Source organism: Podarcis cretensis (assembly GCF_951804945.1).
Source record: "Podarcis cretensis genome assembly, chromosome: 3".
Taxonomy (NCBI): Eukaryota; Metazoa; Chordata; class Lepidosauria; order Squamata; family Lacertidae; genus Podarcis; species Podarcis cretensis.
The window spans coordinates 8,894,829-8,922,817 of record NC_137172.1 but is presented as its reverse complement, the minus strand read 5'-3'; the positions used below and the strand labels follow the sequence as shown (position 1 = coordinate 8,922,817).

Here is a 27,989-nt window from a genome sequence, read left to right as displayed (position 1 = left end):
GCAAAGTGATCCTTGCCCGCAGACCAGAAAAGAGAGGCAAAATTTACCACCAGTTATGGAAACAGCTGCAAATTTCAACAAAGCCACAGAACTCTGGGCTTCTATTACATGTAATGCCGCCTCCTTAGCAAAGCACTCAAGTCAATAGCTTGCAACCCTATAAGGCATTATATAGAGAGACTGACGGGGCAGTAAGCATTTTTAGGTAATGGCCTTTTCATACTGCAGAATAATAAAGTTATAGAATGAGCTACTGCAAGATACAGTTCTACCCTTTGTACGCTAGAACTGGTGTTCTTTAATAATGAGATGTTGCAAAAAAGAATTAATGTGATTCTGTTCGCCCTTAGAATTTTTTTGAAATCAGTTTGAAAGGCTTAAAAATCCCAAACAGTCATAAGTAGGGATCAAAGTTTGCTAGCAGCCAATGCTCCACAATGGCTCTGCAGAATGCCATACGGTGTGTAATAAAGCCAGTGTTTATTTTTTTAAAGCAGCAATTTATAAGCCCTTATGGCTGTGAAAGATACCTGAAAGTTACATTTGTGTCTGCTGTTATCTGTGGAGCCAGAGGTGTGGATGGAGGAATAAAAATGAGAGTGTCAAGTGTTCCACATGGTCCCTTGCCGGACCTATTCAGGAAAACCAGCAAAACTAGAACAAACTGCTCAAAGCGGTACATAATTGTAAATAGGAAATAATTCGGCGTTGTTGTTGTTTAGTCATTTAGTCGTGTCCGACTCTTCGTGACCCCATGGACCAGAGTATGCCAGGCACTCCTGTCTTCCACTGCCTCCCGCAGTTTGGTCAAACTCATGCTGGTAGCTTCGAGAACACTGTCCAACCATCTCGTCCTGTCGTCCCCTTCTCCTTGTGCCCTCCATCTTTCCCAACATCAGGGTCTTCTCCAGGGTCTTCTCTTCTTATGAGGTGGCCAAAACATTGGAGCCTCAGCTTCAGGATCTGTCCTTCCAGTGAGCACTCAATTCGGTGTTGCTTAGCATCAGATCCAGATTACCTGGGCAGAATGCTTTTATTTCTGAGAGTTCACACTCAGCTCTGACCAATATCCTTTTCTGTGGTTTGCATCCATGCAGCATACATATTATATATAAAACAAACACTAGAACACTTGAGAGATTTTTTTAAAAAATGTTTATTTTCTTAGTAAAAATAAAACTCGGAACTTTTTGGGGGGTACAGTTGCCTCTCACATTAAAACATCATTCATTATGATGTCACACTATCCTTTCTTCCCCATTACATAATTCTGGCCAAATACCACTTTCTGAAGAGAAAGGGATTGCTATATCAATCTGGATTGATTTAGAATTGCGGCATGTACTTGCAAAAGGGTAAGCAAATCTTCCTCTACTATTAATAGGTGATGCAGTTATTCGGGGCTGCCTTTACATTGGTACAGATCCAAGACTGATGCTGCAATCCCATGCGTACTAAAATATCTGAACTCAGCAGGACTTACTTCCAAGTAAACATGCACAGGATTATCCCCTTGTGCAATCTGCGCTGAATGGCATCAGCTCACCCAGAAGTACCAGAATCCTGACAATCATTGCACTATGACTGGAATTGTATTGTGAACAAACACAAACCCCTGTGTTGCAAAATTTAACTACCTGCAAAAATGCAAACGCAACACACTGGCTAGTAACTGTTAGTGAATATATAATCGGTTATGATGTCATTCAAAATATACGAATGAGCCATTTCAAAATGATGTATATATTATACAACACATCTCACAAAATATACAAGTAACTACAAGTTGTTAAGCAGTTGCACTCTACAGTGAGCACTGATCCGATAGTATGATCCCTACTAGTATGAATATTTCATTGATAATTATTCACTGATGAAGACTTTATTCCGAAACAGTTGAATGGTTCCGGATATACTGTCCTTTTGAGGCTTCGGAGAGACGTCTTCCTTTGAGATAAAGCTTGGCATTCCTCGCTGTTCATTGATCTGTTTGATTCTTTGATTGACTCTGATGCAATTAACAACTTGTAGTTACTTGTATATTTTGTGAGATGTGTTGTATAATATATACATCATTTTGAAATGGCTTATTCGTATATTTTGAATGACGTCATAACCAATTATATACTCACTAACAGTTATTAGCCAGCGTGTTGCGTTTGCATTTTTGTAGATTAGAATTACCGTATTTTTTGCTCTATAAGACTCACTTTTCCCCTCCTAAAAAGTAAGGGGAAATGTGTGTGCGTCTTATGAAGCAAATGCAGGCTGCGCAGCTATCCCAGAAGCCAGAACAGCAAGAGGGATTGCTGCTTTCACTGCGCAGCGATCCCTCTTGCTGTTCTGGCTTCTGAGATTCAGAATATTTTTTCCTTGTTTTCCTCCTCCAAAAACTAGGTGCATCTTGTGGTCTGGTGCATCTAATAGAGCAAAAAATACGGTATATTGTGACAGGCTTCAGATGATCAGAGGACAGATGGCAACTCAATTTTAGTTATTTAATAGAGAACCAAACCCTGCAGAAAGATCCAGAGGAACGCCATTTGGCACCCCAGCGAGACCAGAGTTCGCAGGCTGTGGGAACAGAGAACTCTGCTCTATTTTCAAAGATATGTTTTGAGAGACCATGTTATTTTAGAAGCGCAACCTATTCCGCTGGCTGGCGCTGGAGATATATGCATTTAACAAAGTGGTCGAAGTACCAGACGTTCTTAATTATAACATTTTTTAAAAAGTTTTTTTTAAAAAAATAGATCAACATGATCTAAAAAAAGGTAACAAAATTTTTGGAAAGCCAACCAGCCTACAAAAAAATGGAGCCCATTCTGCTGTCACCAGTCACTGATAAGACTGTCGCCCCTTCATTCTCCACATCTTGAAAGTTAAAACTTCTCATTTATCATCCAGAGCTGGAGGCCAGTCAACATCTACCGACTGCAGAGAGAAGGAAACAAATGCAAGCGTTAAATCACAAATGGGAGATTTCCACTTGTTAATATAGCATATATGGATCTCTAGCCAGAAAACGGGTGGCGCTGTGGGTTAAACCACAGAGCCTAGGACTTGCTGATCAGAAGGTCGGCGGTTTGAATCCCCGTGATGGGGTGAGCTCCCATTGCTCGGTCCCTGCTCCTGCCAACCTAGCAGTTCAAAAGCACGTCAAAGTGCAAGTAGATAAATAGGTACCGCTCCGGCGGGAAGGTAAACGGTGTTTCCGTGTGCTGCTCTGGTTCGCCAGAAGCAGTCATGCTGGCCACATGACCTGGAAGCTGTACGCCGGCTCCCTCGGCCAATAAAGCAAGATGAGCGCTAGAATCAGTCATGACTGGACCTAATGGTCAAGGGTCCCTTTACCTTTAGCCAGAAAATGGCTGAAATGGCATATGAGGGCATGAATGGGTCATAATTTTATACCTGGAAGTATCCCGACAATTCCATGATTGTCACTACAAAGAGGAACAAGGAGGTAGCACTCACTTCTACATCCAGCTCCAAGATGTCAGCGGTTGTGCCCAAGAGTGTACCAATGTTCGGCTTGGTTCTTCCAAAGTCTCCATGAACAAACTCTTTAATGTAACTAGATTGCCATTAAGGACGAAACGAGAAGGGTCAGAAGACCCCACAAATCTTGCACGGGGGGGGGGGGGCAAAGGAAGGGCCGGCGCTCAGTGATAGAGCATCTGCTTTGCACACACAAGGCGCCAAGCTCATTCCCCAGCATCATCACACAGGGCTAGCAAAGGCTCCTGCTGGAGAGCGGCTGCCACTCTGTGTTGGCACTATTGAGCTGGAGAGCAGCTGCCAGTCAGTGTTGGCACTATTGGGCTGGATGGATCCATGGGATGTCTTTGCATAAGGCAGCTTCCGAAAGGGCACAGTGTGTGGAGCCCTGAAAGGGAGTGTGGCTTGTTCATTAACATTCACCATTGGTCCTGCAGAATAAGACCAGGTGGGTGGGCTGTACCCCAAACTGGGGTTGTGTGTACGCTGCGTGTTTCACTAATCACTCTGCAAAACCTTGCCCCAAGAAACGCTGGATTCTGCAGCCTACACACATCATGGAAATTCAGAAAGCTTGTTATACTGACCTTCCTCCAAGGAGTTCAGGGTGGTGTATATGGTGTGGGTTTGGGGGGGGCACTGTGACATTGTGGGTTAAACCACTAAGCCTAGGACTTGCTGATCAGAAGGTCAGCAGTTCGAATCCCTGCGACGGGGTGAGCTCCCGTTGCTCAGTCCCTGCTCCTGCCAACCTAGCAGTTCAAAAGCACAAAGTGCAAGTAGATAAATAGGTACCACTCCGGCGGGAAGGTAAACGGCGTTTCCGTGCGCTGCTCTGGTTCGCCAGAAGCGGCTTAGTCATGCTGGCCACATGACCCGGAAGCTGTACGCCGGCTCCCTCGGCCAGTAAAGTGAGATGAGCGCTGCAACCCCAGAGTCGGCCACGACTGGACCTAATGGTCAGGGGTCCCTTTACCTTTACCTTACTGTGGCTCAAAAAGGATACGTCCCGGCCTGCGTCTTCAGATGGAGACGGAAATGATGTTCATCTATGTACTCCGACTGCATGGTGTATATGACACGAACCCTGACAGCTAGCGGTCGCCGGTGGAGGACCCGCAGTGGAGTTTTTTGATCGAGCTTTAATTCCTGTCCAAGAAATCAAAAAACAAACAAGCAGGAACGCAGAGCATTAAGTACAGCAGATACACGAGGAAATATAAAATTGTTTCTGTGCTGCAAAAACCCTCATGCCGCTGAGGTATAGGGCACATAGCTGTGCTATATAACACTTACCAGTTATGACAGCAGATTTCTTGCCCTCGCCCTCCCAGTCCAAATACCAAACCGATGGAAGTGATAACTTCAGTGTTTGGAAGGTGATATTGCAATTAAGCACATCTCTGTATGCTAACGTAAGTGGATCAGGAATCCACAGGCCTCACTCAGAAGCAACCGTGGGTGTCAACAGTAAGTCCAAATCTGCAAACACCAGCATGGCCGAAACTAGAGATGTCAGATAAATTTGATTCAGTTTGCCTTTACGGTTAACCTATCTAAATCACACTTCTGTAAACAGTAAGTTACCCGAAGCATTGCCAAATCTTCAAAATTCACACTTCTCTGAATTTTGCAGTGCAGTTCTCTAGCCAAAGTAATGCGTACTTTGTGCATATAAATTAGGTATGTAAATGAAAGCAACATGCAAAAAAGTATTGCTTTTTCCGGGAACTGCTTTGCAAAAATGTGTGTATCAGGCAAAACTACATACGAATGTGTATTTTAGGAGAAATTTGCACTAAAGCACTGGTGAATTTTCATTCATGCGGGGGGGGGGGGGGTGATGCAAACTGAACTTAAAATTGGAAAAAGAAGAAACTAAAATTGACAAATACATCCATCCCTAGCCAACAATGAACATACATCTTATTTTAATGAACTGATTTTTGCACAACTTCGGAAAGCTTTTACAGAGTTACGATCAAATACAATCAACTCTGCTTATAGAGATGGGAGACACAGAGGCATACCAACAAACAAATGTGTTTGTATTAGGGGATGTCCTGAAGTAGAGGACCTTATGCATTATATCTTGCACTGCCCCTTATATAATGAAGCAAGAGGAAGATTTTTAGCACCTATAATGACAAGGTCCCCTGGCCAGAACCCCTCTGAAATGATTATGTATCTCCTCGCAGACACAGATAAGTATGTGACCTAGCATCTTTGCAACTGCCGCTAGGAAAATTAGAGCAAATTATATAGCAAAGGTAGCCACCAACTAAAGGAGATGAATTTATTTGACCCTATCTACATCAAGCTAGGGATGCGGGTGGCGCTGTGGGTTAAACCACAGAGCCTAGGACTTGCCGATCAGAATGTCGGTGGTTCGATTGCCCGTGATGGGATGAGTTCCCGTTGTTCAGTCCCTGCTCCTGCCAACCTAGCAGTTCGAAAGCACGTCAAAGTGCAAGTAGATAAACAGGTACCGCTCCGGCGGAAAAGTAAATGGCGTTTCCGTGCGCTGCTCTGGTTCGCCAGAAGTGGCTTAGTCATGCTGGCCACATGACCCGGAAGCTGTCTGTGGACAAACGCCGGCTCCCTCGGCCAATAAAGTGAGATGAGCGCCGCACCTCCAGAGTCGACCACGACTGGACCTAATGGTCAGGGGTCCCTTTACCTTTACCTTACATCAAGCTATATTTTATCCTTATCACCAAACTCCGAATATAGTTGCACACTGTATTAATTAACATCATTTTTTAATATATTAGTGGCCATGTGATAAATTTTATTGTTTAATGTCTTAAGTTGTATATTAAGGTACTTTTATAGTTCTGTTTAGTGTAGGTAATGTCTTGATAACATAAATGTTTTAAGTTTTGTTGGATCAATCCAGTATATTTTCTTTTAATTGTTGAATGATTCTGTGTACGTTGCGGCAGCCTTTGGCTATGTGCAATAAAACTGACTGGCCATCCCTAGCCAAGGCACTAACATATCCGTGTAGCAAGCCTGAAAGTTGGGTTGGGCAGAAAAAGTGTGTACCTAGCCCATGGCCACCAAGGGAACTTCTTAAGTCGGGCAGGTCTTTAATTGGGGAGTCCTAAATTCCAAGTGTATAGTTAAAGCTATGGTTTTCCCAGTAATGATATATGGAAGTGAGAGCTGGACCATAATGAAGGCTGATCGCCGAAGAATTGATGCTTTTGAATTATGGTGCTGGAGGAGACTCTTGAGAGTCCCATGGACTGCAGGAAGATCAAACCTCTCCATTCTGAAGGAAATCAGCCCTGAGTGCTCACTGGAAGGACAGATCCTGAAGCTGAGGCTCCAAGACTTTGGCCACCTCATGGGAAGAGAAGACTCCCTGGAAAAGACCCTGATGTTGGGAAAGATGGAGGGCACAAGGAGAAGGAGACGACAGAGGACGAGATGGTGGGACAGTGTTCTCAAAGCTACCAGCATGAGTTTGACCAAACTGCGGGAGGCAGTGGAAGACAGGAGTGCCTGGCGTGCTCTGGTCCATGGGGTCACGAAGAGGCGGACACGACTAAACGACTAAACAACAACAAATTCCAAGTCCAACATTCAGCCCACTATACTCTGTTGTCTCCCTTGCTGCAATGCGCAGGCTGCAATGGCCTGGCTGCCTGTGTCTTCCTGTCAAATGGGAGGAATTTTGCCACATTAACAGGAGCACACAGGGAGGAAAACAGGCACCTTGCAGGAAGCCAGGCCACTTCTGTAGGCTGAACCGTCCCAAAGATTGTACTCTGTTGTGCAACTGCAGCATGAGTAAGACAGGGCCTGCACAGAGATGTGAGCCCTAGGGTCATGCAGAGGCCGTGGAAAATCTGAGTGGGAGTAGAATTCGGTTTCCCTTCTTCTGAAGAATAAAAATACAGAGGAAAAAATGAGATTATTATGTGGCCCTTACTGGTTGTGAAGCTATGCTTAAAACTGGGCTGGGCAATTTCTACTGAAATCTCAAAAAGGCTGGTTGCGGGGGCCGAAGAAGAGGTTTCTCATGGTTGGGGCATAATTAGCAAAGCCAGAATAAGTTCTGAAAACGTAGAAGGTAAATCAAGATGTGTTCAACATGCAATGTGAATTGATATGGGTTTTGCACTCCCTGGGTGCCTTGTTTGAAATTTAGACTTATTTATTCTCCTGAAACAGGAATGTATACGCCTGCAGAGCAATGAGAAGAATTGAGATAGTATACCATATATTGCCGATACAGCCAACTCTGGTTTCCCCGTGTTATGGTTTTAGATTCTGGAGAAACACGCAGATGGACATTCCCATCACACAATGCCCATCTGTCACACATTAGCGGAGAATGGCATATCTCAGATATTACGGGCATTATAGTAAGATCTGTTAACAGCACACACAGTCAGAGCACGCAAAGATCTCATCCCTGGTTACTCCAAAGTTCTCTGTGTCTCAGCAAAAGGGCGTTTGTTTCTGCTACCGTTATACAACTGCCAGTCAAAGTCTTTGCTCATCTGTTGTTGTTGTTGTTGTTTAGTCGTTTAGTCGTGTCCGACTCTGCGTGACCCCATGGACCAGAGCATGCCAGGCTCATCTACTGGTAATTAAGAAAGAAAGAAAGAAAGAAAGAAAGAAAGAAAGAAGGAAACGAAGGAAGGAAGGAAGGAAGGAAGGAAGGAAGGAAGGAAGGAAGGAAGGTGGGTGGATCTCTGGCGTCTTTTAATTTCGTGACTGCTGGATGGAAGTGAGAGCTGGACCATAAAGAAGGCTGATTGCCAAAGAATTGATGAACTATCTTCCTCCACTGGAGAAAATGGAGAAGTGTTCACATGTGGGAGCTCCCTGCACCACCTAACAAATGCAAGCAGGCAGCTTGGAAGCAAGCTGCAAATCTATGTCAAAATGAAAAGACGCCTGCTTCTTGGAAGAAAAACAATGACAAACCTAGACAGCATCTTAAAAAGCAGAGACATCACCTTGCCAACAAAGGCCTGTATAGTTAAAGCTATGGTTTTCCCTGTAGTGATGTAGGGAAGTGAGAGCTGGACCATAAAGAAGGCTGATCGCCGAAGAATTGATGCTTTTGAATTATGGTGCAGGAGGAGACTCTTGAGAGTCCCATGGACTGCAAGAAGATCAAACCTATCTATTCTTAAGGAAATCAGCCCTGAGTGCTCACTGGAAGGACAGATCCTGAAGCTGAGGCTCCAATATTTTGGCCACCTCATGAGAAGAGAAGACTCCCTGGAAAAGACCCGGATGTTGGGAAAGATGGAGGGCACAAGGAGAAGGGGACGACAGAGGACGAGATGGTTGGATAGTGTCTTCGAAGCTACAAACATGAGTCTGACCAAACTGCGGGAGGCAGTGGAAGACAGGAGTGCCTGGCGTGCTCTGGTCCATGGGGTCACGAAGAGTCGGACACGACTAAACGACTAAACGACTAAACAACAAGAACAGATCTCTGGCTGATTTGCCGTAGAGCCTGATCTACTTTCTGCTGCCCACCCAGGTCATGCACAATGAAAACAACAAACAAATGCGATAAATACCACCCCAGACACGCAACCTTCATGTTGTCTAGAAGCTCAATGTCTTCGTTCCGGATGGCTTTTTCTGTCCATATTAAGGCACTGTAAGTTTTGGTCTTCGCTTCCTCGCCTTCTTTCATGTGCCCAATGGCCTCTCTGAAAGACAAGCAAATAAACAGGCAACATCCACAGGAATCTGAAAGGTGAAAGGACTCCTCAACAGTCCCTGTATATCTTTATGAATGGCCTGGGGTGGGGTTTTGCGTGTGTGTGTGTGTGTGTGTCAGAAAGAGAGAGAGAGAGAGAGAGAGAGAGAGAGAGAAACCTTCTCTCTTTCTCCCATCCTGCAGGGTACAGTGGTACCTCAGGTTACATACGCTTCAGGTTACAGACTCCGCTAACCCAGAAATATTACCTCGGGTTAAGAACTTTGCTTCAGGATGAGAACAGAAATTGTGCAGCAGCGGCGCAGCAGCAGCAGGAAGGCCCCATTAGCTAAGTGGTGCTTCAGGTTAAGAACGGACCTCCAGAACGAATTAAGTTCTTAACCTGAGGTACCACTGTAGTGTAATGCCTGTAGGCAGGGCTGTGGCTACCTAAGCATTCTGCACCCAGAGATTCCTGGTTCAGCAACCAGAATAAATTAGGGACCAGAATAAAGTAGGGCTGTACTGTTTAAAACAATTAATTGGTTCACAAATGGACTTTATGAACACACACACTTTTTATCAAACAAAAAAGTGGCCAGGTTAATTGGTTAGTATACTTCCTTTTAAAAAGTAAAATACAAATACAAATACAAGTGCTAATAAAAATTGCAGGGTTTAAAAAGACAGAACAGACGGGAATGCCTGTCAGACAATGCCTCCTATGGCATATGTATATCTTTTTTGCTCATATGCACATTTGATTAATGAATTGCAGAATCAACTGAAATCATATACTTAATAATAAAAAACATTTTCTTTAATGGAGTGAGAGCCCTAAACCAAGGCAAATTCCTCTACACTTGTTTTTCTGTGTGCGTAATTTGAGTCTCACCCCACCTTCCACCAACAGGAGGACTGCTTAGCCCCTCCTCTTCTGGCTTCTGAAATTTCGCTAGGGACTAGGAACTTGCTTTTTCTCCATAATGTGTGTGACTATGCAACACGTTCACAGCTATGAAAAAGGAGTATGTTGGACGTGCCTTGCTTTAATTAGGACAGCTGAGCTAAGGGCTCAATTTCTGTTACAGATCACAAAGGCCCAGCTCTGGAATCCATTTACAATCTCGGCTTTGAAATATGTGAAACGAAATCCTGCAATGTAATGGAAGCTCTGCCTTCTGCCTCTTATCTCCCTCTTAGGGCAACTGCTGTGGGCAGAGGATCAAACTGCGATTGCATTATACCATTTCTGGACAAGTGACTAGAAGGATACTGCTGAAGGAAACAGTTTGGTTTGTTTTGCCTGTTCCAAAATCCCAAATCAGAGCTTTCTTTGGGCGTGTTTCAAGGGCGGCAGAATCACCCTGTTGCTGCTGCTTCTTCTACTGCCATTTTGAAAGAGCTTCAAAGAGATGGCACAAGGTTGGGAAAGGGTTAACATACCCAGGTTACGGCCTCAAATTCCCTGCTTTTCCACACACCAAAATAAGCTTTATTCAAGTATCAAAACACTGACCTGGTGACGAGCTGTAGATCACGAACTTGGACTTTGTCTGAAGAGTTATTTATTATCTATAAACGAACAAACAAAGATTACCTCAGCCTCATCTGACTGTTTAAAATTTAAAACGATTCCGGGGTTTTGCAGTTATAAAACAGAAAGGCAATGGGAGTTCCCTCATGCAATGGTTTGAGAAGAAACTGCCTTTTTTTCTGGGAGGAGAAATAGCCAGAACCAGTGAAAGTGCCCAATTTTTGTTTTTATTTTTTAAAAAAGCTCTAATCTAAATACAAAGTGCTGCTGGCCACAGTGCGTAGAGCACAGCTTTCCAAACTTCTCATGTTGGTGACACACTTGTTAGACGTTCATCATTTCATGACACAATAATTCAGTTTTACTAGCTAACCAGAGGTTAAACTAACCCCTTTCCGGTCCCGGGAGGAGCACGGAGAGCGTTCGCAAGACACACCGACACACTAACGTTTCTTGACACATAATTTGGAAAGCTCTGGCACAGAGTGTTGGGCTAGGAGTGGGGAGACTTGGGTTCAAATCCCCCACGTTCCACTACCTTTCGACCCAATCTACATCACAGAGTTACTGCAAGGATAACACTTGCGGGAACTGTGCAAACTGCCTTGAGCTCCCTGATAGAACAGGATTAAGACCTGGCTTCTTTAACCAAAAATAAATCAGATGAACTTATAAAATAGCGAACAGTAAGCATGAATCAAATCACAACACTGAATAGCTCTTACTCCTTAAAATATTTAGAATATTTAGACTGCATCTTGATACAAAGCAGCCAATAGCTCAGTGTATTGCTTGCCATCTCTAACCTGTGAATATAAGCCAGCTCTGCTAACCTCTACCTTTCTCATTGATAAGCCTTTCATCAATGGGCAGCCGTGGGAGCGCCTGAAGGAGCGTGACCACACCCATCGTTCAGCCCCGGATACTGAGGTCCAGCTCTGAGGGCCTTCTGGTGGTTCCCTCCCTGCGAGAAGAGAGGTTGCAGGGAACCAGGCAGAGGGCCTTCTTGGTGGTGGCACCAGCCCTGTGGAACGCCCTCCCATCAGATGTCAAGGAAATAAACAACTATCTGACTTTTAGAAGACATCTGAAGGCAGCCCTGTTCAGGGAAGTTTTTAACGTTTGGTGTTTTATCGTGTTTTTAATATTCTGTTGGGAGCCACCCAGAATGGCTAGGGAAACCCAGCCAGATGGGTAGGGTATGTATGTATGTATGTATAAATATTATGCCATTCGTTCACTGGACATCAGACCTTTATCAAATTCTGTATCCTACCAACTGTTTCTCCCTTAAAACATGTTATCAAAGATGTCCGAGTCCTAAAGGAGGAAGGTTCCACTACAGAATTGTATTTTTTTAAAAAACTGCCTGGAAAAAAAACTTCAACGAATAATCCTCTACCTCCCAAATAGTAAAAACAAAACAAAAAAGCCAGTTTGTATTAGGGGTAGTTTTGGGAAAACCTGTAGAGTAATGTACCGTACTGGCCTGAATATAAGCCGCACCTTTAAAATTGGAGGGGAAACAAGAAAAAATACCCGAACGTAAGCCGCTCCATTCCTCACGGCTCCTGGCTGCACACTGGGGAGAGGGGGGTGCGTTGCGTTGCCAGTGGCCTTCCCCCTTCCTCGCTCTCTCCCTTCCCGGCCTTGGGGGGAAAGGACAGGGGTCTGTGCACGGGGTGGACGCCACTTTACCGCACTCCTGGCTGCATACCGTAAGGACGTGAATATAGCTTTAACTTTTCACGGTCAGAATTTGGGGGAAAAGTGAGGTTCCTATTCAAGCCAATACGGTATTAAAAATTGTAATCTGATTCCCTGAGCATGACTGGGTAAATTCCACAGAACCCTGAATACAGCGGTACCTCAGGTTACAGACGCTTCTGGTTACAGACTCCGCTAACCCAGAAATAGTACCTTGGGTTAAGAACTTTGCTTTAGGATGAGAACAGAAATCGTGCTCCGGCAGCATGGTGGCAGCGGGAGGCCCCGTTAGCTAAAGTGGTACCTCAGGTTAAGAACGGTTTCAGGTTAAGAATGGACCTCTGGAACGAATTAAGTTCTTAACCTGAGGTACCACTGTATCAGGGAGGCTAACTTTCCACTTTTCTTACTACTCTCTTATAAGAGGGGTTGGGATGTGCAAGGAACCGGTCTTAATGGATTGGCAGGATCCATAAGAAGGGACAGCCCCTTAGGTATCCTGACCCCAAGGTGGTTAGGGCCTCAAAAGGAAACAGCCAGGACTTAGGGAGGAAAGGGTCAACTTTTGTGTCTTGATACCCTAAAAAAAAAGGTTTCACGCACAGACGGGTAGCCGTGCTCGTTTCTTGAAACAAACACCACAAAGAGTTTTGTGGCAGCTTAAAGGTGGCTTTGCAGACTGCCTGCCAGTGTGCCATTTTCAACACCTTAAAAGCCATTTACCTGTTGAAGCTCCTTCATTTCCTCTGCAGCCAAGCGGACTTTCCGAGGATTCACAAGCTCAATCGCGAAGGGCCTTCCTGTCAAAGTTGGAGCGACCATGAGGTGCAGTGGGGGGAAATGAGGACAGGGAGTTGCAAGTGACTGCATAATAAGATATCCACAGATATTTTTGGTGGAGTAAAAAGGGGGGGGCAGTAAGGGAAAACACTCTATTCTCAGGGCCTTGAAATGCTTTTACTTATCTTTGTAAACAGCTCTGGGAGCCCATTTGGGGGTGTAAAAGCCATAAATAATAAGGCATTTCTAAATCCGTGAATTTGTGCTGCCAGCACAAAAACTATATGAAACTTTTAGAACGTGAAATCTAATTGCTACACAGATATTTGAATGCAAGGTGCTGGCACTATTCTGACCCACCACCAGAGGGCACTGTCTGCTTAAGGGGCTCCAAACATACCAGCTTGAGCCATTGACAGCACAGTCCTTCTGAATCCAATGGGGCATACTCCTGGGTAAGTGAGTTTAGGATTACAGACTTAGGCTGCGAGCCAAGCTTACCGTTGCCCAGTGTTCTCACATCCACGTCTTCTCTTCCAGAGGACGAAAAATTAAAACCTTCGAAACAGGAAGAAGAAGGTCGATTGAGCTTGCTAACTCACCAGTGCCAGTATCCTTTCCACACAATCCTGAGCCCCTGTTGCAGGACTCCACGGCTTGGGGTCAAACGAAAAAAAGTGCTCTTAGCTCCATTCTATAGTTTCTGAGCACAATTCAAAGTGGCCTTGGTCCTGTATACCTGAAGGAGCGTCTCCACCCCCATCATTCTGCCCGGATGCTGAGGTCCAGTGCCGAGGGCCTTCTGGCAAGAAGCAAAGCTACAGGAAACCAGGCAGAGGGCCTTCTCGGTGGTGGCACCCGCCCCATGGAACGCCCCCCCCATCAGATGTCAAAGAGATAAACAACTACCTGACATTTAGAAAACATCTGAAGGCAGCCCAGTTCAGGGAAGTTTTTAATATGTGACATTTTATTGTTATTTTTCATCTTTGTTGGAAGCAGCCCAGAGTGGCTGGGGAAACCCAACCAGATGGGCGGGGTACAAATAATAAATTATTATTATTATTATTATTATTATTATTATTATTAAGCCCCTGTAAGAGCAGCACTAATGAGGAACCCATCTATGGTGTGGACAGGGAACAGTACGGATATGAAAAACACTGGATACATTTGTGGTCCATGCTGAAGAAGCCCACAGGGCACCCCCCAGCCCCAGCCAGCAAGGCCACGAATTTCACAGGGGGCTTTTCAGTCTGGAGTGAAGACAAGTAAGAGGGGGCCATGTATAAAAAATGGATGGTGTGGAGAAAGTGTGCAGGGTGACATTTCTCTCCCCCTCTCATAATAAAATAAAAACTTGGAGCCACCCAATAAGGCCGGATATTGGGAAGATTCAGTACTGAGAACAGGAAGGAGCTCTTCACAATGTCAGTTTGCATTTCTTAGTACAGAAAGTATTGATCTGATGTGAAAAGATCTTTCCTATTCTACCAAGTTCAAGAGGGTTCTGGAAGCTTTTCTGTGTGAAAGAAGCTAGCAGAAGGTTCATGATGTTTGGGTTATTCCTTCAGAGAAGCTGAGTTAAGCTGGTTTGAACTGGTTCTCTTAACTCTTCTGTCAAGGTCATGTTGACTATAATAAGAGGCCAGAAGGAGCCTGGGTTTCACTTTCTCTTTCTATCTCTTTTCCTTCTGGTGTGGTGTTCTGTACACAGTATGCTTAGTGTTAAGGTTTAGTTATTGTAAGTTTAAGTTAAGTCTGCTGTAACTGGATTTCCTGATTGTATTAAGATTTGTGACCATTATGCTCATTTGCCTTCAGTAGCAGTAAAGCTCCGCTGGATGAAATATAATTGCCTCTGGTCTATTTTTTGGGAATCCTGCAATGTGTTTAAGTGTTTACTCTGCTAACTATATGCTGGAATCTGCTCTGGATCAATATTGAGTGGAATTCCATGACAAGTTAAACTATGGAATGAATTTCCACAATGGGTTGTGATGGCACCAGTCTGGTTGGCTTCAAAGGAAGACTGGAAGATAAAGTTATGAATGGCTCCTAACCACAATGGCTGGGGTCTACCTTCAATGCCAGAGGCACTATGTCTCTGAATACCAGCCGCTAGGAAACCGATTCTGCTTGTGAACTTCCCACAAACCCCTCATTGGCTTCTTTGAGAGCGGGATGTTAGACCGGGTGGGCCTCTGCCCTGAACCAGCGGCCAGGCTCTGTTTATGTTGTTATAAGGGGAACTGCGGTCAAGAAACACCCAGAGAGCAGCAGGTTCCCCACCCTTGCTGTGTGGGCAAATGCTTTTCCTCTGGAAGCAAGAAGAATTACCAATGAAAGAAGAATGGCGGATGAAATTAACGGACTATGCAGAATTAGATAAATTAACAGGAAGGATTTGAAACCTGCGGGACCAGAGATTCTTAGAAGACTGGAGTAAATATATGAACTACGGTGGTGCCCCGCAAGACGAATGCCTCGCAAGACGAAAAACCCGCTAGACGAAAGGGTTTTCCGTTTTGGAGGCGCTTCGCAAGACGAATTTCCCTATGGGCTTGCTTCGCAAGACGAAAATGTCTTGCGAGTTTTTCCGAGTTCCCCCCCTTCCCCCACCCTTTTTCTAAGCCGCTAAGCCGCTTATCCGCTAAGCCGCTAATAGCGCTAATCCGCTAAGCCGCTAATGGGCTTGCTTCGCAAGACGAAAAAACCGCTAGACGAAGAGACTCGCGGAACGGATTCTTTTTGTCTTGCGAGGCACCACTGTACTTGAAAAGCAATTGTAATGAACAGATTATGCTAGTAGGACTGCAAGAAGTTCTGTAAGGAGGACTATTTGAAATATTGCAAGAAAGACTATGAAGAGAATAATTAGTTAATGATAATTAAGAGTAATAGAGAAATTAAGAAATGCAGAATAAGTGATAAAGAACGGAAAATCATCAGAGGTTGTTGACGGAAGTCTAAAATATTGTATAAGATAAGAAGTTATGTTAACTGATATGTAAAAAAAACCCCCAATAAAATGTATTTTTAAAAAATGCTTCTCCTCCACCACTGAGGTTTCATCGAGAGGACTAACGGCAAGGAGATGTTCTCTTCGGCAAGTGCACCACCCTGTTGCATGGGGACAGATGGAGATGTGGTCCAAAAACGAGCCATTAGATTTTTCTACAGGTAGGTTTTTACCCAGAAAGGCTGGCTTCTCCAGAACAAAAATGGCAACCAACCTCTTGGCAGAAGTAATAATAAAATAATAATAATAATAATTTATTTATACCCCGCCCATCTGGCTGGGCTTCCCCAGCCACTCTGGGCGGCTTCCAAAAGAATATTAAAATAGTGTGATACATTAAACATTAAAAGCTTCCCTAAACAGGGCTGCCTTCAGATGTCTTCTAAAAGTCTGGTAGTTGTTGTTCTCTTTGACATCTGGTGGGAGGGCGTTCCACAGGGAGGGTGCCACTACCGAGAAGGCCCTCTGCCTGGTTCCCTGTAACTTGGCTTCTCGCAGGGAGGGAACCGCCAGAAGGCCCTCAGTGCTGGACCTCAGTGTCTGGGCAGAACGATGGGGGAGGAGACGCTCCTTCAGATATACTGGACTGAGGCCGTTTAGGGCTTTAAAGGTCAGCACCAACACTTTGAATTGTGCTCGGAAATGTACTGGGAGCCAATGTAGGTTTTTCAAGACCGGTGTTATATGGTCTCGGTGGCCGCTCCCAGTCACCAGTCTGGCTGCTTTGTTCTGGATTAGTTGTAGTTTCTGGGTCACCTTCAAAGGTAGCCCCACGTAGAGCGCATTGCAGTAGTCCAAGCAGGAGATAACCAGAGCATGCACCACTTTGGCGAGGCAGTCCGCAGGCAGATAGGGTCTCAGCCTGCGTACCAGATGGAGCTGGTACACAGCTGCCGTGGACACGGATTTAACCTGTGCCTCCATGGACAGCTGTGAGTCCAAAATGACTCCCAGGCTGCGCACCTGGTCCTTCAGGGGCACAGTTACCCCATTCAGGACCAGGGAATCCTCCACACCTGCCCGCCTCCTGTCCCCCAGAAACAGTACTTCTGTCTTGTCAGGATCCAATCTCAATCTGTTAGCCGCCATCCATCCTCCAACCGCCTCCAGACACTCACACAGGACCGTCACCGCCTTCACTGGTTCTGATTTGAAAGAGAGGTAGAGCTGGATATCATCCGCATACTGACGAACACCCAGCTCAAACCCCCTGATGATCTCTCCCAGCGGCTGCATGTAGATGTTGAAAAGCATGGGGGAGAGGACAGAACCCTGAGGCACCCCACAAGTGAGAGCCCAGGGGTCTGAAGACTCATACCCCACCACCACTTTCTGAACACGGCCCAGTAGGTTAAGGAGGGAGTACCAACAGGTGATTCTAAGAAGGGTGTTCCAGGATTTGGGCACTACCACTGAAAAGGCCACGCCCTGAATGTAACTTTACATCAAATAGATTTTGGGTGGCTTGATTAAGTTATGCATGGAAGACATGCAGGTATACGGACGCGCACTAAGTGCATACAGAAAACACTAACTGTCTGCTTTGAAGGCAGCCATGAGATGTTCTGAGATCAGTTCTTCGACGGAAGACTCCATCTTCCTCTCTCCATCTATAATCCAGGGGGTCTGGGGTAACGTTCTTGAATATTTGTTATATCTCCCTGTAAAGGAAACAGAGGGTATTTAGTATCCTGTAAGTTTCGCTGTGGGACGCGGGTGGCGCTGTGGGTTAAACCACGGAGCCTAGGACTTGCCAATCGGAAGGTCGGCGGTTTGAATCCCCGCGACGGGGTGAGCTCCCATTGCTCGGTCCCTGCTTCTGCCAACCTAGCAGTTTGAAAGCACCTCAAAGTGCAAGTAGATAAATAGGGACCGCTCCGACGGGAAGGTAAACGGCGTTTCCGTGCCCTGCTCTGGTTCGCCAGAAGCAGCTTAGTCATGCTGGCCACGTGACCCGGACGCTGTCTGCGGACAAGCGCCGGCTCCCAACCTATAGAGCGAGATGAGCGTGCAACCCCAGAGTCAGTCACGACTGGACCTGATGGTCATGGGTACCTTTACCTTTACCATTAAGTTTCGCAAAAGTAGCAAAGGATTATTATTTTTTACTTGAAGCAGGGAAAACAAACAGCACAGCACTATTTATTAATTTATGCACCCACTTAATGCCCAAATAGGCTTCTAAGTTTTTTACAAGTATATTAAGAGATGACTGCAAGGGGTGGGGGAAAGACCCAATATATATTTATGTACCGTATTTTTCGCCCTATAGGATGCACTTTTCCCCCTCCAAAAATGAAGGGGAAATGTGTGTGCGTCCTATGGGGTGAATGCAGGCTTTCGCTGAAGCCTGGAGAGCGAGAGGGGTCGGTGCGCACTGACCCCTCTCGCTCTCCAGGCTTCAGGAAGCTCTGCGCAACCCTCGGGAGACCGGCTCCGAGGGTTGCGCAGAGCTGCCTCCAGTCACGGCCTCAGCGCAGCTCTGCGTGGCCATCGGGAGCGGGGCGCGAAGTCCCGCCCGGCTCCCGATGGCCGCGCAGAGCTTCCTGCAGTCCCGGGCTCAGCGCAGCTCTGCGCGGCCATCGGGAGCCGGGCGCGAAGTCCCGCCCGGCTCCCGATGGCCGTGCAGAGCTGCTTCCTGTCCCGGGCTCATCGCACTTCTCCCCATCGCCAGCCCCACAAGCTCGGGGGACAGCGGGGAGGCGGAGTGCGCCTTCCCGCTGCTCCCCGACCTGGTTCTTCCAGCCCCGCACCTGGGGGGGAAATAAAATTTTTTTTCTTTATTTCCCCCCAAAAAAACTAGGTGCGTCCTATGGGCCGGTGCGTCCTATGGGGCGCAAAATACGGTATTTACCGGCAACGAAGATGGCCCCATTGGTACACTGAATGTCGACAGCTGTGCAAGGTGCCTTGGGTGAAGTCAGAGGACACTGAAATTTTCTGTATAGGAGAAAATAAAGGAGCGAGCCATTAAAAACACACGACAAGTTATTACAGTAAGCCATAAAGATACCTCAGAGGTTTAAAGCCTAGGAAAACAGGAGATATTTGCCTGGTGCCTAACTGACATGACTTAAGCACAGGTATGGGCCCCTGGGGTGAGAGTTGACAAGCAAGGTGTTGTAGCTGAAAAGGCCTTCACCGCCGTATAGTGGAGCCACTTGGAGGGAGAGGAACAAGGCATTAGACCCCTTGGTTTTCTGAGATTCAATACGTCCTGCATAAGATTCAACTGAATCAGCATCAGAGTGGCTTGTGCAGAACTTCAGAAAGCAGAAAGATCTAACGCCTTGTTTCTTTGCCCATATCCAGTAATTTGATGTCCTTATCAGAGTCCTTATTCCCATGTTGAAGAATTGGAAATGAAGTGTTAGCTGTTTTCCAAGACTACCTTTCTCTAAAGCCAGAAATTGAAATACTGGATTTGTTTCATTCTCAGTTGCCCCAGAATGCATTCAACTGCAATTACTGTCAGAGAGAGAGAGACCTGTCAGAAATTACACAACTGAGACACACAGTGGCCAAGAGATACATACATGCACACCTGAAATCACAGTGAATTTTGAGGTATGGGGAACAAAATGCAGAAGCCACACCCATTTAGACTCAGAATTTATTAACCCATTTACTTATTACTTCCAGGTTTATATGACATTTTCACCTGTACCATTTCACTTTGCTCTTTGGTTTTCCTGATAAATTCCCATACACCAAGGTTAAAATAGGTTCAGAGCTCACTTACTTAAGAAAATCTTCTTCACTGATCATATCCAAAGCCTTAACCACAGCCATTCTGGTGAAGACAGACTGCAAATGAATAAAGTATTAGGTATTTCGAAAACAATTCCTCTGTTTAATTCACTTCAGCTGAGTCACTGGAATGTCGTTTCTCAGAAACTGTTTCTCTGATACTGTTATTTTAATTAATACTTAATTGTTATTTTGGGTTGCAACACTTAGCTGCCACAGTGTCCCACTGAATCCAGCAGGACGTACTTCTGAACATATATTGGCTTGCACTGTTAATCAGAATCTTGTACATCACCTGGGAAGTTTTATTACAGAAAGATGTTAATACATTTTGTCATAATTTTTTTGGATTCTAACTGTAAGGTGCTTTGGAAACCAATCTCGGCTGGGAAATAAGTTTTAGAACTCACACACAGTAAGGATGTAATCCAAATCTAGGGGGGAAATCCCACAAGAACAGAAAAAATGAAGAATAACTTTAGTACACAGTATAAGGAGGAAGGAAGGAAGAACAGTAACAAGTTTGTGATGGCTTGTGACCCTACTAAATTCTGATCTTGCAAAAAAAAGGGGAAAGAAAATAATTTCCCAGAAATTGCTTACCAGCTTGTTCTTTTCTTGTTTGAAGCAACTTGGACATGCGGAGGCTCTAAATGGAAAAACAAACAGCATTTAATTGTTTGAAAACTTTTTTTACACATGGTGTCAAAACGGATTCAGTGAGGACAAGATTGCAAAGGCCTATGCAGCTGGTGTCTAAGTCAGAGAGCATCCACCAAGAAGATCTTTCCTCTCCTTCCTGACATCAAAACATTGGCTGCTTCTTGGGTACAGATATCCCTCTCTGGATATTGTGTCTAATGTTAATCGAAGGTGCTGCCTACTCTGGGTGGATGCCTGACAGTGTGTATGGAGGTCCTGGGCTACCCAGATGACTGATGTGGTCCAAAGGAAAGCAGAGCCATACATCTGGCACCAGCCTGGCTGCAGGAGTTGCTGGAAGGAGGCGTACAAGGCACTATCCAACTGTCTTAGGGAATCCACTCTGGATTTGTGCAAGAGTTACTCCTTAGCCTTTTCTCCTCACAAAGATGTCCCTATGAATGTACAACGCCGTTATTCATCACATCCCAACTTACAGGAAATGGCAGTCCTCGTCTGTTTCTGGATGAGCGAAGACCACACTGACTTCAAACAGGCTCTGAGTCGCAATTTAAAAGACAGTGGAAAGTTATTGTTTAATTCAGTAGTGGAAATGTAACATTCTCCCATTCCCTTCTGTAGCCTTGAACTCTGTTTGGGTACCTGCCTGAAACACTCTCCTTCGCTTTAGCTCTGAACAAAGAAAACAAGCTTGTCAGGAGGAAAGGTTCTTTTCCATGTGCAGGGATAATTAAACTTTTTCTTTTAATTTAGAGGAGGATTCAACCATCCATGTACCATTCTGATGTGGCGCAGCCCAGGCACAGAAGGCCCATGACAATAAAACACTGTTTAAGTTATATAGTTATACAATACCTTTCCATCAGCAGGGACCCCCAATTGCTCCAGGAACAGGGGGTGAATAATCCATTTGTATGCTTCCTTTAGCTGAACAAGGTCTTCTTTTTCTGCTAAAAAATCCTGTTTCCTAAATGATTTTTAAAAGTAAGACTCAGCATCTTATATCAAGCGGGGGGGGGGGGGGAGAGAATTCAATCAATTCTGTTTAGTTTTAAAATACTCATTTCAATCAATAGTTTTGAACTTGTACCTCTGCTCTCAAGAATTTTATAACCCAAAGTACTAACAGCAACATGTTGTAACGTTTGCTAACGGAAGGACCTGCCAGCAAGAAGGAGGAAATGACTAATTAAAAGGGGCAGTTCAGTAATGCTGTGACTGGAGCAAAAAACCCACAACTGATTAGAAGTTTAAAAAGAAATGGGCAAGGATGAAATGCCTAATTAAAGTATCAGCTGGTGTGAGAAGCAAGGCTTCTACTGAATGGGACTTGCTTTTCATTAAATATTATGTTAGGACCTTGCCTGCAAAGATGCGCTTTTGTGGGATTGTTGTAGGGGAATTTAGCACTATGTGAAATAACTGTGATGCTTCTCCTTCCAGCTCAGTGCAAGAACAGCAATGGATCAGTGGTGCTAAGGGGCTTTAGTATTAAGTCAATAAACTGAGTAGGGCAATCAGAGGAGTTACCCTATTTTTCGCTCTATAAGACACACTTTTTCCCCTCCAAAAATTAAGGGGAAATGTGTGTGCGTCTTATGGAGCGAATGCAGGCTCCATGGCTTCAGTGAAAGCAATGCGAAGCCAGGAGAGCGAGAGGGATCAGCGCGCACCAATACCTCTTGATCTCTTGGCTTCGCTTAGCTGGAGAGGCGCTGTGCAGCTTTCCCTCTCTGCGCAGCGCCCCTTCAGAGAAGCAGGAGCAGAAATGGAAGGGGCTCCGTTTCTCCTGCCACTTCGCTGAAGGGCTGCTGCGCAGAGAGGGAGAGAAATTTTTTTCTTGTTCTCCCCCTCTAAAACTAGGTGCGTCCTATGGTCGGATGAGTCCTACAGAGTGAAAAATATGGTAACTACCAAGGTAAGAGGATGAGATATTGCACATTACCCCCTCTCAATACAATTCCCCTCACATGCCCGCAAAGCACACACCAAGAGAGAATAATACAGTGCCAACGACATTTGAAAACCTAGCACACAAGGCAGGATGGAAAAGATCCCACCAGGAAGTACTCACTCCATTTCCTCTTTTACTAGCAACCACGCTGCATGCTTCAGGCATGGACCGAGAAAAAACAGAAAAATGAAAGAGAATGGGAGGGAGGGAAGAGAGAGAGAAAGAGAGAAAGAGAGAGAGAGAAGTGGTAAATTAAATGGCATCATAACCTTCCCATCTAACTAGCTGAGAAAGCCCAGACCAAGAATTGGCTACATTCACAGGAATCAAAGCCACACAGGATACACAACATCAGACGTGGCCAAGTCTCCCCCACCAATTAAAAAAGCCAAGCTTCAGATCAGCCTAGCCCAATTTGCCCTCCCTCTCACTCATCCCTCGCCCAATTGCTGGATGCCACACACGTTGTATTTCCTAACAGGCGAAAACAAGTTAAGTTTTTAAACCACCCCTGCCCCTGCCCCCTTTCCTTCTCAACAAAGGCCATACTCAAGAGCACAAACAAAAGCACAAGCAAATACTCACCTCCCTTACAGATAACTGTGGGGGGAAAGAGACTGAAAACACAAAGCTGGTAAACTGGTATTCAGAAGAATTAATCTTGTGGCACACCTGAAAAACAATGAACTATGTTTATTATTGTTATTTAAATATAAATAAATACACACCCACACACCACTATGCAATTTTAGAAGTTCTCAAAGCAATTGCACCTTGTACAAGACGGCTTGCAAACATGCTTGAATACAATTGTTTTACATTCTCATCAAGGACAAGCTTTCCTATGTAGATGTGCTTGCTTCTACCAAAGGAATTCTTCTGTGTAGTCAGGACAGCTCACTAACAGTCCCACTGCCTGCATGCTTACTTGGAAGTTAAGTTCCACTGCGTTCGTTGGGGCTAGCTCCCAAGTAAGCATGTGTACAATTGCAGCCTAAATGAGATTTCAGCAAGGAAAGTTCAGTAAAACCCTTAGAGGTATAAAACTAAGTTTTAATCACAGTAGACCCATCAAAATTAATGAACATGATTAAGTTAGGTTCATCTATTTCAATGGGTCAACTCTGAGTAAGACTTAGCTGAATGCCACCCACTATATGCATGCTGTATACATGTACATCCCTGGGAAATGCTGCAGTTTTTTTCAACAGTAAAACTACCAATCAGCCGACACTTACCGCTTTGACAAAATCCATCTCACAGAGCTCCTGTAGAATTCCCAGGCAGATGCTACACACAGCTGGCCTTAAGTTCTCATCACCACCAGCAGTTCTATCATTCTCCGCGTTAGGTACCTGGTGGCTTCCATTTGAGGTCTGTTCCTCCTCTTCTTTGACACTATCCAGTTTGATTCGCTTATACGGAGGATTTGCTGTTTCACAAAGTAGTTTGTTCTCCTCTGCAGTGTTCTCCAGAAACTCTTGCAGTTCGCTAAGCAACTCCTGATTGATAAAGGAAGCAGAGTAAAACTTGGTAGGTAGAAGGGTGCCAGGGGTGGCTTCAGAATGGACTGTGACCCTGATAGCCAGGTGTCCTGAAATCAACAGCTCCTGTAAATGCGCAACAGTCTTTCAACAGAGAATAATGTCAAATAGTCTGTTGCCTTGCAAATTAAAGTGGATCTGCTAAGCAATTAAAAAGGTCTTTGATATTGGAGTCCTGTGCATATTTAGGTAGGGGTTAGACTCACTGAACTTTGTGGGACTTAGTTTTGAGTAAATGTTTATAGGATTTGTATCCTATGCACATTGGCATCATAAATGTTTTGAGTAAATGTGCTTAAAATTTTATATATGGATATTCTATGATGGCCTACACCTGAAACGCCTAATACAGGTTTGGCGAGGAAGAAGAGGAGGAGTAAATGTGCACAGGATAGTATCATAAAAGTGACACCAGAAGTGAGAAGAGGAAGTGCACTTGTTCTTAGGAACATAGGAAACTGCCTTATAATGAGAAGTCAATGGTCTATCTAGCTCATTACTGTCTATGCGGAGTGGCAGTGGCTTTCCAGGGTTTCAGACAGGGGGCATTCCCAGTCCTAACTGGAGATGCTGGGGACTGAACCTTGGACCTACTGTATGCAAGGTAGATGGTCTACCAATGTGTCATAGTCCTTCCTCAGAGCTGCAGGTCTTTCCTATACTTCTTAGACAGATAATGGGGAAGATTGTGGACTGGACTTCTGGGTAGGTGGAAGACACAGGGGAACTGGAGAAAGTATATGTTGGAGGGAAAGAAGACAACAATGGATTTTAAATAGGTCGACAGCTGTTTGTTGTTCCTCATTAATAATATATTTTGGGGTTCTGCAATTTTTGTCTCCCCACTCCAAATGCCCCAGCCTCCTTTTATTCCCCAAGAATATGCCTCTTGCTTTGAAAGGAAGACCTGGATCAGAGAGATCTGAAAATGAATTAAAACCACCCCATCATTATCATAATGTATTTCAATTTAATCAAACCTTATAGGGTCGCCTGTACAAATCTTGAGATCCTATCCGGCAAAACCTGAAAATACAACGCGGGCATGCTCCAAAATTCAGTAACTTCTGAGCAATAGACCTGTCCTTTTCAGATAGTGCAGTTGTGCTGCTGCTCATGCTGGTGAAGCCTGTATTTGAAGAGAGAGAAAATCAGCAGAAACACTACTGCAGCAGGCTGGAGAGTGAGAATTGAGGGAACACTCATTAAAATAGCACAGCAGTAATTCAAAAGGGAGGACACAGAGATGCTGAGGACCATTCAGAAAAGAACAACAAGCATGGCCTCAACCAGAGCCAGGGCTTTTTTGGCCATGGCCCTGATTTGGTGAAACGCTCTGTCACAAGAGACTAGGGACCTGCAGGACTTGACATCTTTCCACAGGGCCTGCAAGACAGAGCTGTCCCACCAGGCCTTTGGCCAAGGCACAGTCTTGACCTCCTCTCTCCTTTTGTAATCCTCATAGAACTTTAGCCCAATGGTTGCCATTAATTTGATTCTGAATTGATTTTAGAATGTATTTCAATTAATTGACTGTGATTTTATGTAAACTGTGCTATTTTTACTGTTGTTAGCTGCTCTGAGCCTGGCTTTGGCTGGGGAGGACGGGATATAAATAAAAATAATTTATTTATTTATTTTTATTATCATTTCCTTGTGAGAAAAGGATGATTACTTATCTCCTGTCTGGCAGGTTACTTGACTGGATTGCCTGGGGAGCCTGGCCAATCTTTTGTAATGATAAATACTTAGTTCCTGGGCCAGGTCACAGGCTCACACCCTATTCAAACACAGACATACCCTTAAGACAGGATTTGTGAAGGAAAAGGCAATGGGGAGGCTTTTCCACTTTAACCTTGCAGAGAAAACATTTGCTCAGTTTAGGAATCAAAATGGCTTCAGGTCGGTCTTCCTGTGCTGATGTATGTATGTGCGGTTATGAACATTACCATATATCGAAGACCTCAAAATTCCTATCACAAAAGCAAAGAACTAAATTTGGGCCACTGCCAGTATAAATTGCCTTATACTGAGACTATTGATGTATTTAGCTCAGTACTGTCTATGCTAGATGGCACCTTCTCCCCAGAGTGTCAAGCAAGGGGTATTCCCAGCCCTGCCTGGAAATCCCATTGAGGACCGAGACGGGGGGGTTCTGCATGCAAAGCAGCTGCTCTCCCACTGAGCTGTGGCCTTTCCCCTCTTCCTGCACTGAAGAAAACCACTCCCGTCTCCTCTTTCCACTTCCACCGCCACTAGAGTTTCCGCTACTTAGGCCGTCATCACTATCTGGTATCACAAAAGCCATACTATTCTAACGCTTAAATTCTACGATGAAAACCACATTGACCTAAGAGCAAGCCTCGACTTGCTTTCGAGTAAATATGAGCATAGCGTTGCGCACTACCTCCCTCCTCTCTCAGATTTTGCTAAAAGCAACTCACTGCGCCCAAATAGCTTAAAAAACCCCCCACCCCTCCATTCCTAAGAAGCCGAGGTTATTTTCCAGCTCACCTGCCTCTTTTCGCTTGCCAAACATAAAAAAAACTATGGGGGAACCATTCACCCGTTGCACCCTCGGTCCGCTCATCAATGAGTTCCGCTCTCGTAGGGAGAGAAAAGGAAACAGCCTCCCAGAAACAAGAGTTCCGCCTTCAAGTTGCGGCGGTCTCCCGCCGAGCCCATAGGGTACCCAACCCTCTAAAGGCTTTCCGACCTATACTTCCGGATCCCAACAGCCTTTCCGTCGTGAGTGACCGTGCTTTGGAAAACATCTTGTTGCCCCTCCCGCAATAAAAACGAAACAAAGCAACTACTGTATAGGCTTCGTTGGAAGACACTGTTCCATGTTGGCTGAGCTCCAGAACTCAGGCGTCGCACCCCATTAAATGGCATTAGCTAGCAATATGAATAAACTTTGAATAATTAAAAAGATAAAAAACGGGGCATTTGATGTGCGGTGGAAGAAAAACATTAAAAACACACATTAGGTAAAGGTAAAGGTACCCCTGCCCGTACGGGCCAGTCTTGACAGACTCTGGGGTTGTGCGCCCATCTCACTTAAGAGGCCAGGGGCCAGCGCTGTCCGGAGACACTTCCGGGTCACGTGGCCAGCGTGATATCGCTGCTCTGGCCAGAGCCAGAGCCGCACACGGAAACGCCGTTTACCTTCCCGCTGGTAAGCGGTCCCTATTTATCTACTTGCACCCGGAGGTGCTTTCGAACTGCTAGGTTGGCAGGCGCTGGGACCGAGCAGCGGGAGCGCACCCCGCCGCAGGGATTCGAACCGCCGACCTTTCGATCGGCAAGCCCTAGGCACTGAGGCTTTAACCCCCAGCGCCACCTGCGTCCCCCCAAAAAAACAAAAAAACAAAAAAACACACACACATTAAAATCGGCTAAAAACATCGGGAAAACGCAGGGCCGGATTTAGGTTTGATGGCCCTAAGCTACTGAAGGTAACGGGGCCCTTGATATGTCCAGCTGTCCTTTGTCAACAACAAATTGTCACTGTTTTTTGTGTTGAATATATGCTATCTTGTAATTTATGGACCTAATAAGTATTTGCAAATAACAACAACAATATAATAATAATAATAATGTGCAAATAATATTTGCACATAACAAAATATGCAATTTATCAAAGTAATTGTTGAACTGAAATACAGATAAGAAGTATATTAATAATGAAATACAATTAAGAAATATTAATAGTGAAATAATTATTAAGTTGTAACATAAAATTCATAAACTTAATAATGCAAACACATTGGCATTTAGCAATAACAAAAGTTAACTTTTTAGAAACACAATTTACAGAGACTCATAATCTAGTCTCTAGAAACTTGCTATAA

General features: G+C 44.9%; 1 protein-coding gene across 1 annotated transcript; it reads right to left on the bottom strand.

The window, feature by feature from the left end:
* Positions 1-1,136: 1,136 nt before the first annotated feature.
* Positions 1,137-26,820, bottom strand: PUS10 (pseudouridine synthase 10; the record flags this gene model as incomplete). The annotated part of the gene is given in 20 exon segments (XM_079968703.1): positions 1,137-2,934; positions 3,478-3,577; positions 4,508-4,650; positions 9,071-9,188; positions 10,698-10,753; positions 13,146-13,222; positions 13,704-13,760; positions 17,760-17,885; positions 19,079-19,164; positions 19,967-20,031; positions 20,578-20,623; positions 21,114-21,175; positions 21,493-21,604; positions 22,712-22,746; positions 23,177-23,263; positions 23,830-24,093; positions 25,116-25,264; positions 26,650-26,671; positions 26,676-26,757; positions 26,759-26,820. Coding segments are annotated over 20 exon segments (1,791 nt in total). The 3' UTR covers positions 1,137-2,892.
* Positions 26,821-27,989: the final 1,169 nt, after the last annotated feature.